Raw genomic sequence first — 16,257 nt, 5'->3', positions numbered from 1 at the left:
ACTTTAAGGTCAGACAGAACCATCACGATCATCTAATCGTGCATTCATTCCTTTATTCAAACATCAGTTCCCATTAAATGCCACCCTTTTCCTCATCATTCAAGTGAACTGTCATGTTTTATTCCTCTATTTGCTGTAATGACACCGGACCCTCGCTAGAACGCGGGATTTGGGATCCATGTCAAGTACCGCGTTATAGTGGGGACCGTGTTAAAATGAAATTACTGTGTACAGTAAATGTCATATCCATAAAGTATAGAAAACCTTAGAAAATAAACTCCTACTTGAAGGAAACAATAAACGAGAAAAAAAAAGTGTTGCTTTATTAGAGATTTAAAGTAGACATTACAATAAACTAGTCTAGTTTTTCTTTAAAAAGCCAGCGAGTTGCTTTTGCTTCTTGCTGCTGTGCTGCTTCTGCTTAGCAAACTGCAAAAGACTACGTAGCTGCATAATTTTTATAGGCTCAACGTCTTGCGTCTCAAAGCAGTCTCTAAGCTAACTACGGTCGCAGCTGACGTTGGAACGATGCCCACTTCATCTTCCTTTTCTTATTCCACGGCGAAGGCCAATTCTTCAGCTTCTGGAATATTGTTTGGTCGTACTGCCTGAAGAATTTGGTCATCCGTTAGACTTTCAGCAACGGGATAAAATTCTCCTGCTTCATCGTCGCCTCTTATCCAGGACTCGATATTTTGTGGCAGAACAGTTACTCTGAGCCCGGACAGTTGCTGGCACAGCTCCTGCATCCACTCCATGTCTGTTCTTCCAACTTCCTCCTCTGTAAATCCCTCGAAGTCAAATTCCTCGTCAGACTGTGATCTGCTTTCTTCATTTTCTTCCAGGAGCGGGTGGCCAAACGACTCTCTCAGTCCCACCATCCAACAGTGGTTTATTGTTTCAGCACGTAATAAATTCCAGGAATCGCCGCCAATGTAAAAGAAGGCTTTTATAGTCAACTTCTTCAGAAAATTGGTGACAGACAACTTGCTTTCTATCATTTGTTGTACAAAGTTCCGTCGATAGTGCTGCTTAAAAATGGCGATAATACCTTGCTCAAGCGGCTGGATTTTGGAAGTCGTGTTTTTAGGTAAGTATTAAACCTGCATTTTACCGTCACGGGTTCTGAGTCTTTCTGCTGGAGGATGTGCTGGAGAGTTGTTTAGCAAAAGAACGGCCTTTTCTTCTAAGCATTTTGCCCGAAGAGACAAATTCGGTGAAGAACCATTGTTCAAAAATCTCTCTTGTCATCCAGGAATTTTTGGAGTTCTTGTACAAAAACGGCAGGCAATTCACATTTACGCGATGAAAGCACCAAGGCATGCGAGACTTTCCAATGCACAATGGTTTTAGTTTATGCTTGCCTGTTGCATTCACACAAAACAATAAAGTAAGGCGATCTTTTGCCTGTTTATATCCTTCTTTCTTACGTTCATCTGTTCTGACAGCCAGGGTTTTATCGGGCAACATTTTATAATAAATTCCTGTTTCGTCTGCATTGTAAACCTGTTCCTCCGAGTAACCCTCTGCCTGTAAAATTTCCCTCAGCTTCGCAGGGTACGATTGTGTGTCGTTGTCATCAGAAGAGCGTTTTTCTCCCAAAACTGCAATCTGAGAGATTCAGTGTCTTTTCTGAAATCGCCATAGCCAACCCGAACTCGCCTTAAAATTGCTGAATTCGAAATTATGTTCCTGGTTGAATTTTTCCACTTGCATGGCTATAAGCGGACCAGAGATTGGAATGCCTTTCTGCTGTTCTTGCACAAACCACATGTACACCGCAGAATCAAGAACGGCATCATTCGCTAAATGGGCTCGTTTTCTTTGAAGGCCATGCTCTTCATCCAGGTTATGAATGTAAGTTCCGAGCTTGTCAGCATTCTTTAGCCATCCACGAAAGGTGGACTCATTAATGCCAATATCGCGGCTAATCTTTGCCTGGGTTTCGCCATTTCTAAGTCGTTGGATAGCGTCCAATTTCTCCTGCATCGAGTAAGCCTTCCTTTTGCCCGACATTTTTGACATCTTTCTAAAGATAAATACTGTACCTGTAAATTTTTATTACATTACATTTGTATGGCATTCTAGGCCTACAGCAATCATCTTAGGGCTTGTCTACACTACCATGTGGGGTCAATCTAAGATATGCAACTTCAGCTATGTGAATAGCTGATGCTCTCCCGGCGACTGTGCTTGCACTCCTCATTCTGGTGGAGTACTAGAGTGGACAGGAGAGCGCTCAGCAGTCGATTTATTGTGTCCATACTCAAAAAAATTGTACTTTACAGTACTTAAATTTGGGATCCATGGCCGCAACCACGTTATGTCCGAATTTGCATTATATAGACGCACGTTCTAGCGAGGGTCCAGTGTACTTCACTTTTAAATTACAGATCAAAATGTGTTTGACCAGCTGGTAACATTTACTATACCATTATATACACACAGTCAGTAGTGTGTTAATGTAAATCTGAAGGATGAGACACTTGTCACACAAAAATTGAGTTAATAGCTTCCAAGAAAACTTTAACACTCTCCCTGTGCTTATGCATTAAAACAGAATGTTTGGATGTTATCCATTCAAACAAAAATATGAACTGGGATATCTGATTACCAGGGGTGGTGGTGCTAGGGTTTTGTTGATTAGTTTATTCTTTAAGTATTCTTAATTTAGGAGCACGTACAACTTGGCCGTAGCATTTTGTGATAGACAGACAGATTTTTCAACTTAACTGCCTCCTGTCCACAATTTATCACAATCCTGCACAGAACTTGCTTTATGACTTTTTGGGGGTGGGGGAAGGGAAGAGGCGGCATGATTATTCTTAGGGCATGTGCAACTCCCCCCTTCCCCATCTCCCAATTTGATACATTAAAAAGTGGTAGTGGCTAGAAGATTATCCCAAAATTTAAGCTTTTTCTGTTGTGGAAAATGAACTAATCTGCTTCTCTTCGGTTTCATAGTTGCCAGCATTTTAAAATTTTATTCAAAGGACAATTATTTAAAGTAAACTGAAGTTCTAGTATGCCCCATTTCCCAGGTGACTGTGTTCACATTATGGTGAATTTTAAACTATTTCCTGTCTGTTCTTCCAATTATTTGACTATAGAATCCAGAGTAGCCAGCATTATTAACTTAAATTCTCAAAATATCTACCCCATTGCCCTTTACCAAACTTACAGAAACCAATGTCTGCCAGATATATTCAATAAAAATAGTATGAGTTAGCTATTTTATCACAGCAAATTTAATTTGTGTTATTTCTGATTCCCTTTCTTCCAGCCCCTATTTATCCCCTTTCTTTCCTTCTATGCCTAACACAATCAATCTCCACACTATATCTACTGTTTCTTTCTTCTGTACTCTCTCAGATAAGATGCATCCCCTTACACTTATTCTTTCTTTTTCATATTTGCTTTATCCTCTGTTAGTCATACTTGCTCTCTTCCAAGTCACACTCTCTTCTACTCCTTCTTCTGTTCTGTTTGCTTTGCTCCCACCTTTCTTTCTGTCTTGTTCTCTGCTCAGTCTGTCCTCAAGTCCACTAGACAATACCATCTCTCAATATACTGTGCCAGGACTCTTTTTCCAGAGCCTACAACAGCTCAACAGAAGAGCCAGTTCTGTTGCCGGCAGCTAGCCGGGAGGGAACTTGCTGTCAGAGGACTAATGCCATCAGCAGCACCACATGTAACACTACTTCTCACATCCAACCATGATCATGAATCCACTCTAAGCTCAAAAGACGGTTTCACAGGCTCACAAGACCATTGTTGGGCATGACTGGATTGGGTAAAATGTAAATAACTGTTTCTTTTAAATGGACACTCACTATCACCAATTCTCTCCACTCGTAAGCAGCTTTATGCTTTCAAGGATACAGGGTTTTTTTCATTTCAGAGATAACTTGAAATTAGCCTTAACATTTATAATGCCCCCCAAATTTGGGGACCTGAGGATGGAGAAGGGAGAGCGCGTGAGCATGGCCACAAGCTTCATGGACCCTCAGGTCCCTCTCTGGCAACATAGTCTACCTCAGTGCTCTCAACCAGGGGTACGCGTACCGCTCGGGGTATGTAGAGGTCTTCCAGGGGGTAAATCAACTCATCTAGACCTTTACAACAGGCTACACAAAAACCACTAGCGAAGTCACTACAAACTAAAATTTCATAAAGACAATTATTTGTTTATACTGTTCTATATACTATACACTAAAATGTAAGTACAATATTTACAAAACAATTGTTTTATAATTATATGGTAAAAATGAGAAAGTAAACCAATTTTTTTATGTCTGATTTTGTAAGCAAGTAGTTTTTAAAAGTGAGATGAAACTTTGTGATAGGCAACTCTAATCAGACTCCTGAAAGGGGTACAGTAGTCTGAAAAGGTTGAGAGTCACTGGTCTAGCTGATTGAGCTGGGAGCCAGGAGTACCACACTTTGCTTGCCACAGACTTCTGTCTTCTGTGGCATATAACCTGTCTCCTTTTCCCCCCCATCTGTGAATTGAAGAGATACTATTTATGTAAGTACCTCACAAAAATTAACAAATACACAGAAGTTTGAAGATGTAAAAAAGTATTGTTAGGACCCAATCTGCTTTATTTTCCCTATAGGATCGTAGGACTGAAAGGGACCTCAAGAGGTCTTCTGGTCCAGGCCTCTGCACTCATGACAGGACTAAGTATTACCTAGACCATCCCTGACAGGTGGTTGTCTAGCCTGCTCTTAAAAATCTCTAATTACAGAGATTCAACAACCTCCCTAGGCAATTTATTCCAGTGTTTAACTCTGCAAGTCTTTATATAGTTAAACTCACATGCATTTAAGGATGCACATGCGCCTTTGGAAGAATTTTTGTCCATACAAATATGCAAAGATTACATGGCAATTTAAGTGTTGACTGAATATAATCCAAGATTTAACCAAGGTGCAGCAGACAGATAAATACCACATTTCACCAGTCAGTGAACAAGATAAAGCTAATATGAAAATTCACTTTTGCTATATACAGCATACATGAATTTCAGGCCCTTCTCTCCAGTTTGAATAAAAAAAATAACATTTACACAACACCAAGATGCATTCATTACTTCCATAAGCAATGTAATTGCTACAACAGTAATGTGTGTGAGTGTGCGTGCACGCACGCAAATAAAATATGAAAAAATGAAGATATTGTACAGCAAAAGGAACCATGGGCCAGACTGAAATCTCAGTTACAATAAATTACAAGCAAAGTAACTCCTTTGAAGTCATTATGTATTATTACACCAAAAAGAGTGTAACAATTTACAACTTGGTGGTTGTCTAAGCAGAGGGACAAAGACAGAATGACTAGAGATAAAAACATCTTCTTGCTCCTACACAAGTATCTCACAAGGTCCAGGACAAACAACAATATGGGTGTTGTGTGGAAGCTTGTTCTATCACTAGCCATTCTGTACCTGTTTGGTAACAACATAGCTCAACCTTCAGGACTCTGAGTCCTACACCTTAATTTCAATTAAAACAAGTGAAAAAATACAAACAGAAGGCATCTACAAAGGAAGGTCAGAAGATGAAGGCAAAATACACGGAATTCTTTGAACTACTTAATCTATGACAGCAATTGCAGAACAAATCCATGTAACATATAGTAAACGTACGGATCTGCTTACCAAGACATATTTTTATATATATATATATATATATATATATATATATGAAAATAAAAAACAAGAATTAGTTCTTGGTGTAATAGGCCAGTAATGAAAGTAGCTCTTCAATGTGCTCAAGCCCAGCAAATATAGTTTACACTTCATGTTTTCTTACCTGATTTGCTTCAATGAAACAGGCATTTTGATTTGCTGATAATAATCTGGATATTTTTTCTTGGAAGGCAAATGGAAAAAGGGTTCTGATATAAGCTGACCCTGGTTATTTCGGCAGTTTCTAACCGTATCATAAAGCTGATAAAGAGGGTTAGAAGTATCCATAAAGGAAGTGATGCTCTCTGCTTCAGACTCTCCTTCTTCATAACGGGCAGCAGCTGTAAAAAAGAAAGAAGGAAGTAGAGAAACTGATGGGCAAGCAAATAAAGCTCTGTTGTTTTGACTGTTTGACTTTAAAAATAATAAATGAGGTAATGCCTGACCCACAAGTGGGGGAATTTACCCACTTTTTAATATTCCGCTTTATAACTTTGGGAGGGATATCATATGTTATCTGCTGCTTCTGGATGACCAGGTAATAAAGTACACATCTGATCCATTGGGTTAGGACATTCAAAAGCAGTCAGGCGTGATGCTGGCTGCACCACTCGCTTGTGTACCACTGGCTATGAAACTGATGTCTCTTAACTATGTCAGCCCAAAGAACCACTGGCTCAGAGGAACTTTGACTTGGCAAGCAGATTGCGTGCTTTACCAGGTGCAGACCTCATGCCTTTAACACTGTCAGATGGGATTACTGTAATGTGCTGTACCTGAAAATACAGACTAAGACCACTCAGACACAAACTGGTGAAGAAATTAGCTGTCTGCTTATTTAATAACCAAGCCAACAACATTAAATTACAATTGTAGAATTGTATTATTTGCCTTCATGCTACAGGGTTGCATTCTGTACTTTTCTAAACGGAAATGACTGCACACATGAGTGAAGGAGAGTAAGAACACACACTGGAGTGTTACAAAATAGCCTGGCCAGGAGCAATCCACTGTTGGTGAGGCATAATATCTGTTGCATATAAGAAAGATGCTGAAGGAATTCTTTAGGGAAAGGAGGAATAATCCCTAAAATAACATAGGAAATATTTATGAACCCAATTAAAGGAGGTTACAAACCCTTGTGCTGCAAGCATACATTAAAATCTTTAGAAATGCTAGAAAGTGAGATAATTTGCAAAATCTATGAATATCTAATAACATGATGTGGACAACATGGCACTCCTCTTACACATCCCTGGACATTCATGAGCATAAAGGGACTTGATTACCTTCCCCATGGGAATATATATATATATTTTTTTAACTGAGGTGTCCCATGAGAAAATACTAATGGACTACAGGAACAATTTTTTGGGTTATCCTAAGAATTTAAACATATAATAATCAGTTCCAATAGAGAGTTTTCCATGTGTGAGCCTATATATATCTATATATATATATCTATATCTTCAACACTTAATGTTAGAGCACTCATGTTTGTGAAATAATCATTCTCTCTCTCTCTCAAACTACATAAATCCAAGTAGCTGGTTTTTAAACGTGATGATTACTCAAAAAGGGACCCCCCCCCCACCCCAAGGATGCTATTCACTTTTTCAAAAGTCCTAGAACTAATGTAAACAATGACATTTTATCAAATATAGCTTATACTTGGATTGACCTGATGATTTACATATTAAAATTTGACGTTCACATGGATATGGAAATGTGCATAATGGAGACAGAATGAGAAATCTGCAGTAGTTTTTATTTTCTGTGTATATAGGTACTTACTTAAACCTTTAATAATAAAGAAATTTGCAAGCCTCAAAATCCTGTGAAGTAGGGGAACTGAAGCTCAAAGCTAACAAGTACATTTTCAGAAAATAGTCACTAATTTTAGAGATATGCTCTAGCTCCACCAGCAATCATAGGCTTGATGTAAGAATCACTTGGAGAAGTTCTGACCTGTGTCATGCAGGGGGTATCCTTGGGTTGAGTGCTGTAGCTAGAAATCATAACAGTCCCTTCTAGCCTTAAAAATTTATAAATCTGTGAATGTTGTGTGCATTGATTTAAGGGCGCTCAATGTGAGACAGCTTGTGCCTGATTTCAGATGTGCCAAGGATCTACAACTGAAAGTTTTGTTGTAAGTGACTTGCCTAAGGTTAAGCAAACAGTGGTTAGAACAGTTGGGAACAGAAGTCACTACAAGAGTGGAAATTAGTAAACGGAGGCTGGGATTTTCATATGCGCTTAAGGGAGTTAGTTTAAGTGATTAAATTCAAAATAAATCTATATATTTATGGTGTTGAGAAATGTTCTCTTAAGTTTCTTCTTAAATTATCACACCTGGACTGAAGAGCTTATTCTAATAAAGGTACCACAAAGGAAGCAACAAAGACCACATAAAGTCTGAGGGTTGTCCAACTTAGGATTCACTTATGCCACTTTCTTTTGATTAGTACCTAAACTTATGATCCATAACATGTTTTATAATGGTATTTCCCCCTCTCCCCAAATCTATAAACTTCAGGACTAAGACTCATGAAAGTGATACTAGAAAGTAATTAGGGCTGTCAAGCAATTAAAAAAATGTATCGTGATTAACTGTGCAATAAAAAATTAATCATGATTAATTGCATGATTAATTGCACTGTTAATAACAGAAAATCATTTATTTAAATATTTTTCGATGTTGTCTAGATTTTCAAATATATTGATTTCATTTACAACACAGAATACAAAGTGTACAGTGCTCACTTTATATTTATTTTTGATTACAAGTATTTGCACTGTAAAAAAACAAAAGAAATAGTACTTTTCAATTCACCTAAGACAAGTACTGTAGTTCAATCTCTTTATCATGAAAGTTGAACTTACAAATGTAGAATTATGTACAAAAAAACTTCATTCAAAAATAAAACAATGTAAAATTTTAGAGCCTGCAAGTCCGTTCAGTCCTACTTCTTGTTTGTGTAAACGATTGGCTGAACAAGTTCATTTACACTTGCAGGTGATAATGCTACCCACTTCTTGTTTACAATATCACCTGAAAGTGAGAACAAGTGTTGGCATGGCACTGTTGTAGCTGGCGTCGCAAGATATTTTCATGCCAGATGAGCTAAAGACTCATATGTCCCTTCAAGCTTCAACCATCATTCCAGGGGACATGGGTCCATGCTGATGACAGGTTCTGCTCTATAAGAATCCAAAGCAGCGCGGACCGACGTATGTTCATTTTCACTGTCTGAGTCAGATGCCACCAGCAGAAGGCTGATTTTCTTTTTTGGTGGTTCGGATTCCGTAGTTTCCGTATTGGAGTCTGGCTCTTTAAGACTTCTGAAAGCATGCTCCACACCTCATCCCTCTCAGATTTTGGAAGGCACTTCAGATTCTTAAACCTTGGGTCGAGTGCTGTAGCTATCTTTAGAAATCTCACATTGGTATCTTCTTTGTGTTTTGTGAAATCTGCCGTGAAAGTGTTCTTAAAATGAATAAAGTGTGCTGGGTCATCATCCGAGACCGCTGTAACTTCAAATATGTGGCAGAATGCGGGTAAAACAGAGCTGGGGACATACAATTCTCCCCCAAGGAGTTCAGTCACAAATTTAATTTACACATTTTTTTAATCAGCATCATCAGCATGGAAGCATGTCCTCTGGAATGGTGGCCGAAGCCTGAAGGGGCATACGAACGTTTAGCAAATCTGGCACATAAAGACCTTGCAATGCCAGCTAGCATGCAAATGCCTGTTCTCACTTTCTGATGACACTGTAAATAAGAAGAGGGCAGCATTATCTCCTGTAAATGTAAACAAACCTGTTTGTCTTAGCGATTGGCTGAACAAGAAGTAGGACTGAGTGGACTTGTAGGCTCTGAAGTTTTACACTGTTTTGTTTTTGAGTGCAGTTATGTAACAACAACAATCTACATTTGTAAATTGCACTTTCACGACAAAAGATTGCACTACACTTGTATGAGGTGAATTAAAAATACTATTTCTTTTGTTTATCATTTTTACAGTACAAATATTTGTGATCAAAAATAATATACACTAATTTCAATTACAACACAGAATATATATAAAATGTAGAAAAACATCCAAAATATGAGATAAATTTCATTTGGTATTCTATTGTTTAACAGTGAAATTAAAACTGCAATTAATCATGATTAATATTTTTTAGTTAATTGTGTGAGTTAACTACAATTAATTGACAGCCCTACAAAAAATATATATTTAGTGCAGGAAAATAGTGTGAGACACTATAAAATGAACCATAAGGAAAAGATGTGTGTACACAAAATCACTAAACCTACAAAACATCTAAATAACTGTAATTTAATTGTACCAGACAGACATAAAAACTAGATCCTTACATACTTTTGTACAGTTAAAAGTTATCATCATCAAAGCAGTCTCCCGATCCCCAAATTGTAGTTTGAATGAAAGCTTGGTAGAGGAGTCCCATTGGATCAGTGACACAAAAGACAGTCCTCTAATGGTCATATCAAGTTTCCAGCAGACATTGTCATTACGGTTAAGCATAGCCTGACCATGTTTCAGCTTTCTATCCCATTTAAGCAAAGAGATATTAAACAAATTATAAGTCAGTAGACAGCCAGGTCATATGACACACTAGTGTTATCTTTCCTTTCCAATCTGAAACTGATGGTCCACAGGAGTGTTCAGCTGCATGACAACTCCCAGACTACTCAGACACAAGGGAGTGGGAGGGCACACCTCTGTAGCTATGCAGTGGCTTCAAAGAAACGCTCACTACTACGGTGGAACAGACACCTAAAGCAGTCTACCCTATCCCACCTTTGGGAAATAATGGCAACAGACCTAACAATGAATATTTATGGCACTAACCTGTGCAGCTAAAAGTTTTAAAACTAAAACACTCCTCTCCAGTATCCACCCTTTAATAATAACCAGGGTAATATCTGCAAATGATTCAGAGGACATTGGCAGGTGAAATCAAGCACACAATTTACATTTGTAAAATTAATTTTTTGTAAAGCTAAGATGAGTAGTTATGTTTCCATTAATTTGTTTTAATTAAAATAAAAACATTAAAAAAAAATTACCCTGCAATGTTTTAAACCCAAGATACTGTCACATTTTGCTGTGCATGAGCACCCATGCATAAAATGAAGAGTGAAACAGGCTGGTTCATTTTTATTCTCCAAGTGGAGATAAATGCTTAAGTAAACTAATGACATAAATGGTAAAAGTGAATGAAAAAATTAGCAATATAAATCCAAAGAATTTTAAGTCTATCTGTAGCACAGATAAGAAAATTGTTCATTCTGTTCAACATTTTTTTAAATGACAGTGGTCCTTTCTCTTTCCCCTTCACAGTCAGCAATTAAATAGGTTGGCCGGTGAATGCTCTGCAAGAACATTTGGAAGGGGATGTAGAAAGACTGGGACAAATTCTCACTAAGCATCTTCCGCAGAGTGTGACAGAAAGAACAGCCCAGCCCCTCCATCTAAAACGACTATAAGCCATGAGTTACTACAGACAGATGATCACCCTTACCGTGTGGGCACAACAATAAAAATACAAAACAACCCCAAGCACTAATTAGACCTACTTGCCCTTAGGACACTAAACCACTTAGTGGAAGGCTATAAAAAGCCTCTCAGAAAGGCCTGTTTCAGGTTCTTGGTAACATTTTATAAAATGTTTGTGTTGCGGGGTGGATAAAATTCAGTGAATTTTAAAAAAAATTAAAAATTGATTTTTATTTTAAATTAAGTACATTTTTCTTTTAAAAATAAACCTACTTAAAATTAAAGTTGAAATTATGACAACCTATGTTAAGGTCTAAGCTTACTGTAATCTATTAAAACTGATTTGAATTATATAAAATAAATGAACTTTAAGCAGTACATGTTTGCTGATGAAGTTTTAAAGAAAGTCAAACCAGTGAACTGGTGAAGTCACTGGCCAAGCCCCTACAACCAATGTTGTGGTAAACAAGCTTTTGACAACAGTCTCTTCTGAAAGTGGAGAGAATTTTTTTTCATGTCAGTTTATTCAACTGGTTCGGAAGTTCAATCACTAGCTCATTCAAAGTTGAGAAACACAATGGGAATTAAAGCAGGAAAGCTTGTTTTTCCTCTTCCAGTGTATAATTAAAAATTAGGTGTGAGAGAAGATACAATCTATTAGTTCCAAAATCTTGAAGGACATGGGGGCTAAAACCCAATCATTTCAATTCACTAACTACAGATAATCTTTTGTTTAATAAATCAGTTAGTTTTAAATGCCAAACATGTTTTGATACGAAAAAATTATGTAACCAACACATTTAAGGTACATTTATTTAACTAATAAAATCCCATTTTAAAATACTGTTTTTGTGCAGTTTTAATTGAGTTTGTAAGGAAATTGGAATTCAGCTGGACACAAATCACAAGTGAAAAATTAATCATCAGTAAATAAGGAATGGGTCATTCACCATTTTCTAATATAAAAAACTGTAAAACTTAAGAAGCTGAATATATGTATGTTAAGCTACATAACTGCTTAAATAATGATACAGTGCTAAGTATTGAGAATCAGCTTCTCCAGGAAAACAATTAAAAAGTACAAATGCAGATGAAGAGTAAAATAGATTTATATCAAGGTTCCCTGCTTGCTGATATAAACCACTGATAGAAATCAATCTACCCCATTGTGTTATGTCAGAAAAAACAAGCTAATCTGGCATGTCCCATTTTCTTATTATTTTGATATTGACAATCATTTGACCAGATACCTTCTCTAGTCTAAAGACTTATTAAAAAAAACCCTTGATTTCTCAATAAAAGAATAATAATGTATTATATGTAAATATGTACGCTGGGTATTCTGTACAACAATGAAATAAGAGGACCTCCAAACTAAAACCTAAAGAAAGAAAAAAGAGTAAGCACCGTAAAGGAAAGATAAAAAAAAAGAAAAAGATTTACATAATATCACCACAGATATATGTCACGCTGACAGGTGCTTATAAATGCAGTATTAACAATAAATTTTGGTTCACGAAGACCACCTTATTTGGGTAGCATCAAAAGTGTCAGAGGCACTTCTAATAAAAGACCCTTGAAAAAGAGAAATTTTCACTTGTTTTTTAGAAGTGGGTAGAAATGGATTGAGATCAATGTCAAAGGGAAGCAGGTTTCGCAGCAAAAAATGTGTTCACCTAACATCCTAAAGTGAGACTGCAGATTGTTTAAAGTTAAGTGGTGCCAGAACACACACACCCATTAGGAAGAGGCTAAACTTGGAGATTATAATCAGTAATGCTCACTTTAGACAGTTGGTTTCATGTCTACACACCTGGCAAAACACAAGCCAGATGCAGAAAAGACTAAAACAACAAGTTACATACTATTAAACAGGTTTTTTTTGTTTTCTAAATAAGGCACTGTCTGTTGTACATTTCATTCCACAACCACTTCTCCCTATCCTTGACAGGTGCAAACACTTAACGTATTGCACTTTATGGCTGAAAACTTGAGTGCTCTTGAAAGTGGTATTGCTGATATGGAGCGACTGCAAATTGACAGAAAAAAAGACAACTTGATCTTTTTACTGGCCTTGAAAAATCCACTCACCCACACTGGGTACAAAGCTTTCCTACCAGAGTGTGCCTGACTTCTGCAACATCCACACTTTCATTTAAAGAAAAGATTATAGCTCCTACAATTGGGGGGGGGAAAAAAAAAAAAACCTTAAAAATGTGAACCAAATTAAGCTGATAATGCCACGCATCTCCCGAAGTCAGAAGACATACTTCCAGTGACACTGCTGCTGCTCAGACCTTTACTAAGCTGCAGCAGAGAGAACAAGGGTCTTTGTCAATATGTGCTGCTTTTCAGAATCTTGCCAAGCAGTAGTGAAACTACAAAAATTAATCAAATTCACTTGGTGAGGGGGGCTCAGAAACAGAAACTGGGAGGAAGGTTCACTTGGGACAAATGGGGAAGGACAGCAACTCCTTGCAGCAGCTAAAAGTCTAAGGGAGAGGTAGAATACAATACCCGTCATCACAGGAGGCTAGAGGAGATTGTAGGGTAGCAGAGGCCATTCACCCAACCTTGCAGCAGATAAGAAGTTCTGGGTTGGGAAGAATACAGAAAGGAAAATGAACATGTCTCCAATCAGAGTTCAGGGACAGCGTCCTGGTAAGAATCACAGCATGTCCCCTTTTCCCAGCAGTTGGGCATAGTTAGTGTCTCATCTGGCCACTGCTTCTTTAGGATGTTTCTTTTATCTTTCATACTGGTGGTTTGGCTAACAGGTGTCTAGTAAAATGTCTTAGCTCTGCATCTGAATAGATGAGGATGAGGGGATGTGTGTGAGAGGACAGGTGGGAGAGACTGATTGGAAAGAAATAAAGTACTTTTGAAATAAGTCATATTTTAAAAGTTATTAATGAGATAGTTGATTGATAACATGTTACAACTAACCACACTACACAACTGTTTTATTCTTTTAAATTGAGAGGGGAGGGAAAAAAGACATAGGAATTTTTACCGTGACGAGTAAGCTTAATCCTCAGGCTAGTAGAGAGTTGGTAAACTGTCTAAGTCCTGTCTTATTTTTATTTTAAAAAAAATACCCAGACATGTCCAATTTCACAGGAATAGCAAACAAAAACAAAACTCAGATAAAAGAAAACTGAGGAAACTGTTCTGGAACAGAGCACTGAGAAGGTTACTAGAAAAATTAGGAAAAAGGGTAATAAAAAGAATAAAGTGGCCTCCTTTGGGGAGATATATTTTAAAGGTCAGGACCAATATACATGGATTTAGTACAACTTTTTATGCTAATGTTAAGGTGCTAAAAAAGGCTGATTATGAGAAAAGTAAAACAGGATGACTATATTAAAAGACATTTGTTTACATGTTTTACGTTAATATTCACTTATTTGCAAGATTTTACAATTGTTTATTATATACTATTAGTAGATTTTTAAAAAATGTATAAATAGCTAATATAGAGATGGGTGAGCTGCCATCATATCATTTAAAACACAAAGAGCCCTGCTGCTAAAGTTCTATGTAACCTTAAGAATTCTACCCGGCTATGTTAATATAAGGCCTACTATCTTTTGCTATCCTTTTAAGTAATAGCTGTGATTTCAGTGTTTATATTGATGCAAGAAGTTAGAATATGTAAGAGAAGATTGTCTAAGCATTGTATTTAAGATCAAACAGTAAAGCTTAATAAATAAAATAAAATAAAACATTTCACTAAGAATAAAGTTAGATGACCTGTGAACTTGTAAGAATCTACTTTTTTCTATTCAATACTAGAAGAGTATCCAGTGTCTTTTCTAATTTAACACAATGATATAAAAACAAGCAGCACTTTTCCCAGTTTATAAAGCTTTCATGGATTGCAATGCAACAAAAATCAGAATCAAAGCAGGTAACTTATTTTGGCTTTCCTTCACTTGCCAACTGCACATTTCATCTACACTTCTAGCAACCAGTGACCAGCACTGATGAAATTGCATGTCATGCTTTGGAAACTATTCAAAATAAACTGGAATCAGCAGTGTCCAGAAAAGTAGCAAAGGAAGTATCATACAGACATCGTTCAGTAAATTTTAATAAACTGAAATTGGTACAAGTGAAGTATTAACTCCTACCAGCCAAAGCAGCATCCTCATCACTTTCTGATCCATATTGCAATGCCATGGTTATTGCAGATAAACGATCCCCTTGGACTGATCTTTTGTTACTTTAAAAGTAAAAAGAAAAGCAGTGTATGTATCAAACTACTGTTTAGTTATGTTCTGTGGATAATTGGTGGAATATGAAGGTCATGTTAGCAGTCCACAGAACCACCACCAGAAGAGCAGACAGGACTAACCCAAGAAAGATGGGAAGTTAGCAGAGGACAATGGCCCATGATATCATCTATTTTATAAAGTGCTCCACCAAGTTAAAAAGTTGGAGAACTACTGCAATAGGGAAGTTAAAGCTTAGTCTGCCCAACTCTGCCCTACTCTTAATATTTACCATTCATAATGAAAAACAGTTCAAGATGAAGAATCAAAAAGCACCCACCAAGGCATGATTTTCTTGTTACTTTGTGGGAGTGACAAGAGGCCATTGATCGTGTTCAATATACTAGGCCACAGAACTCCTGAGTGATGAACAGGGCAGAATACCCCACATAATCATGACAACTGATTGAGTCTCCTGGAACAGTATTCCAAATGCATCCCTTTTCCTTTAAGGGTTTTCTCCTCCATTTTGCCTCTTCTTGTTCTTTCGTTTTACATGTTTAAAAATTATTTTAAAATTATTTTAAAATATTTGTGAGTTGAAATACATATCTTTGATACTTCTAACATGACCAGTTTTGTAATGAAATATAAAATGTTGTTCTTTGGAGCATTTCCAAGGAAATAAATGTTAAATTCTGTTAAATTTGTATCATAGTTGATGTAAGTAAAACACTAAAAATAATAAAGAACAATATAGAGTAAATAATCTATTAAACTATGCTATTTGGGAAGTAGGGATTATTAAATCTGATATTTTAAT

At 36.9% G+C, this 16,257-nt stretch overlaps 1 protein-coding gene across 9 annotated transcripts in view; it reads right to left on the bottom strand.

Moving 5' to 3' along the window:
• Nucleotides 1–16,257, bottom strand: part of PBRM1 (polybromo 1) — an 87,587-nt gene that overhangs the window by 52,890 nt on the left and 18,440 nt on the right. For all 9 annotated transcript variants that reach the window (XM_074958239.1, XM_074958245.1, XM_074958240.1 and 6 more), the window contains 2 exons: nt 15,354–15,445; nt 5,818–6,034 (listed from right to left, as the gene is read on the bottom strand). In XM_074958239.1, coding sequence (XP_074814340.1) covers nt 5,818–6,034; nt 15,354–15,445 — 309 coding nt within the window. The remainder of the gene's footprint in view (nt 1–5,817; nt 6,035–15,353; nt 15,446–16,257) is intronic.

This window comes from Natator depressus, chromosome 7, assembly GCF_965152275.1.
Source record: "Natator depressus isolate rNatDep1 chromosome 7, rNatDep2.hap1, whole genome shotgun sequence".
Classification (NCBI taxonomy): domain Eukaryota; kingdom Metazoa; phylum Chordata; order Testudines; family Cheloniidae; genus Natator; species Natator depressus.
The sequence above is the reverse complement of the archived record's forward strand: the minus strand, read 5'-3'. Positions and strand labels throughout refer to the sequence as shown.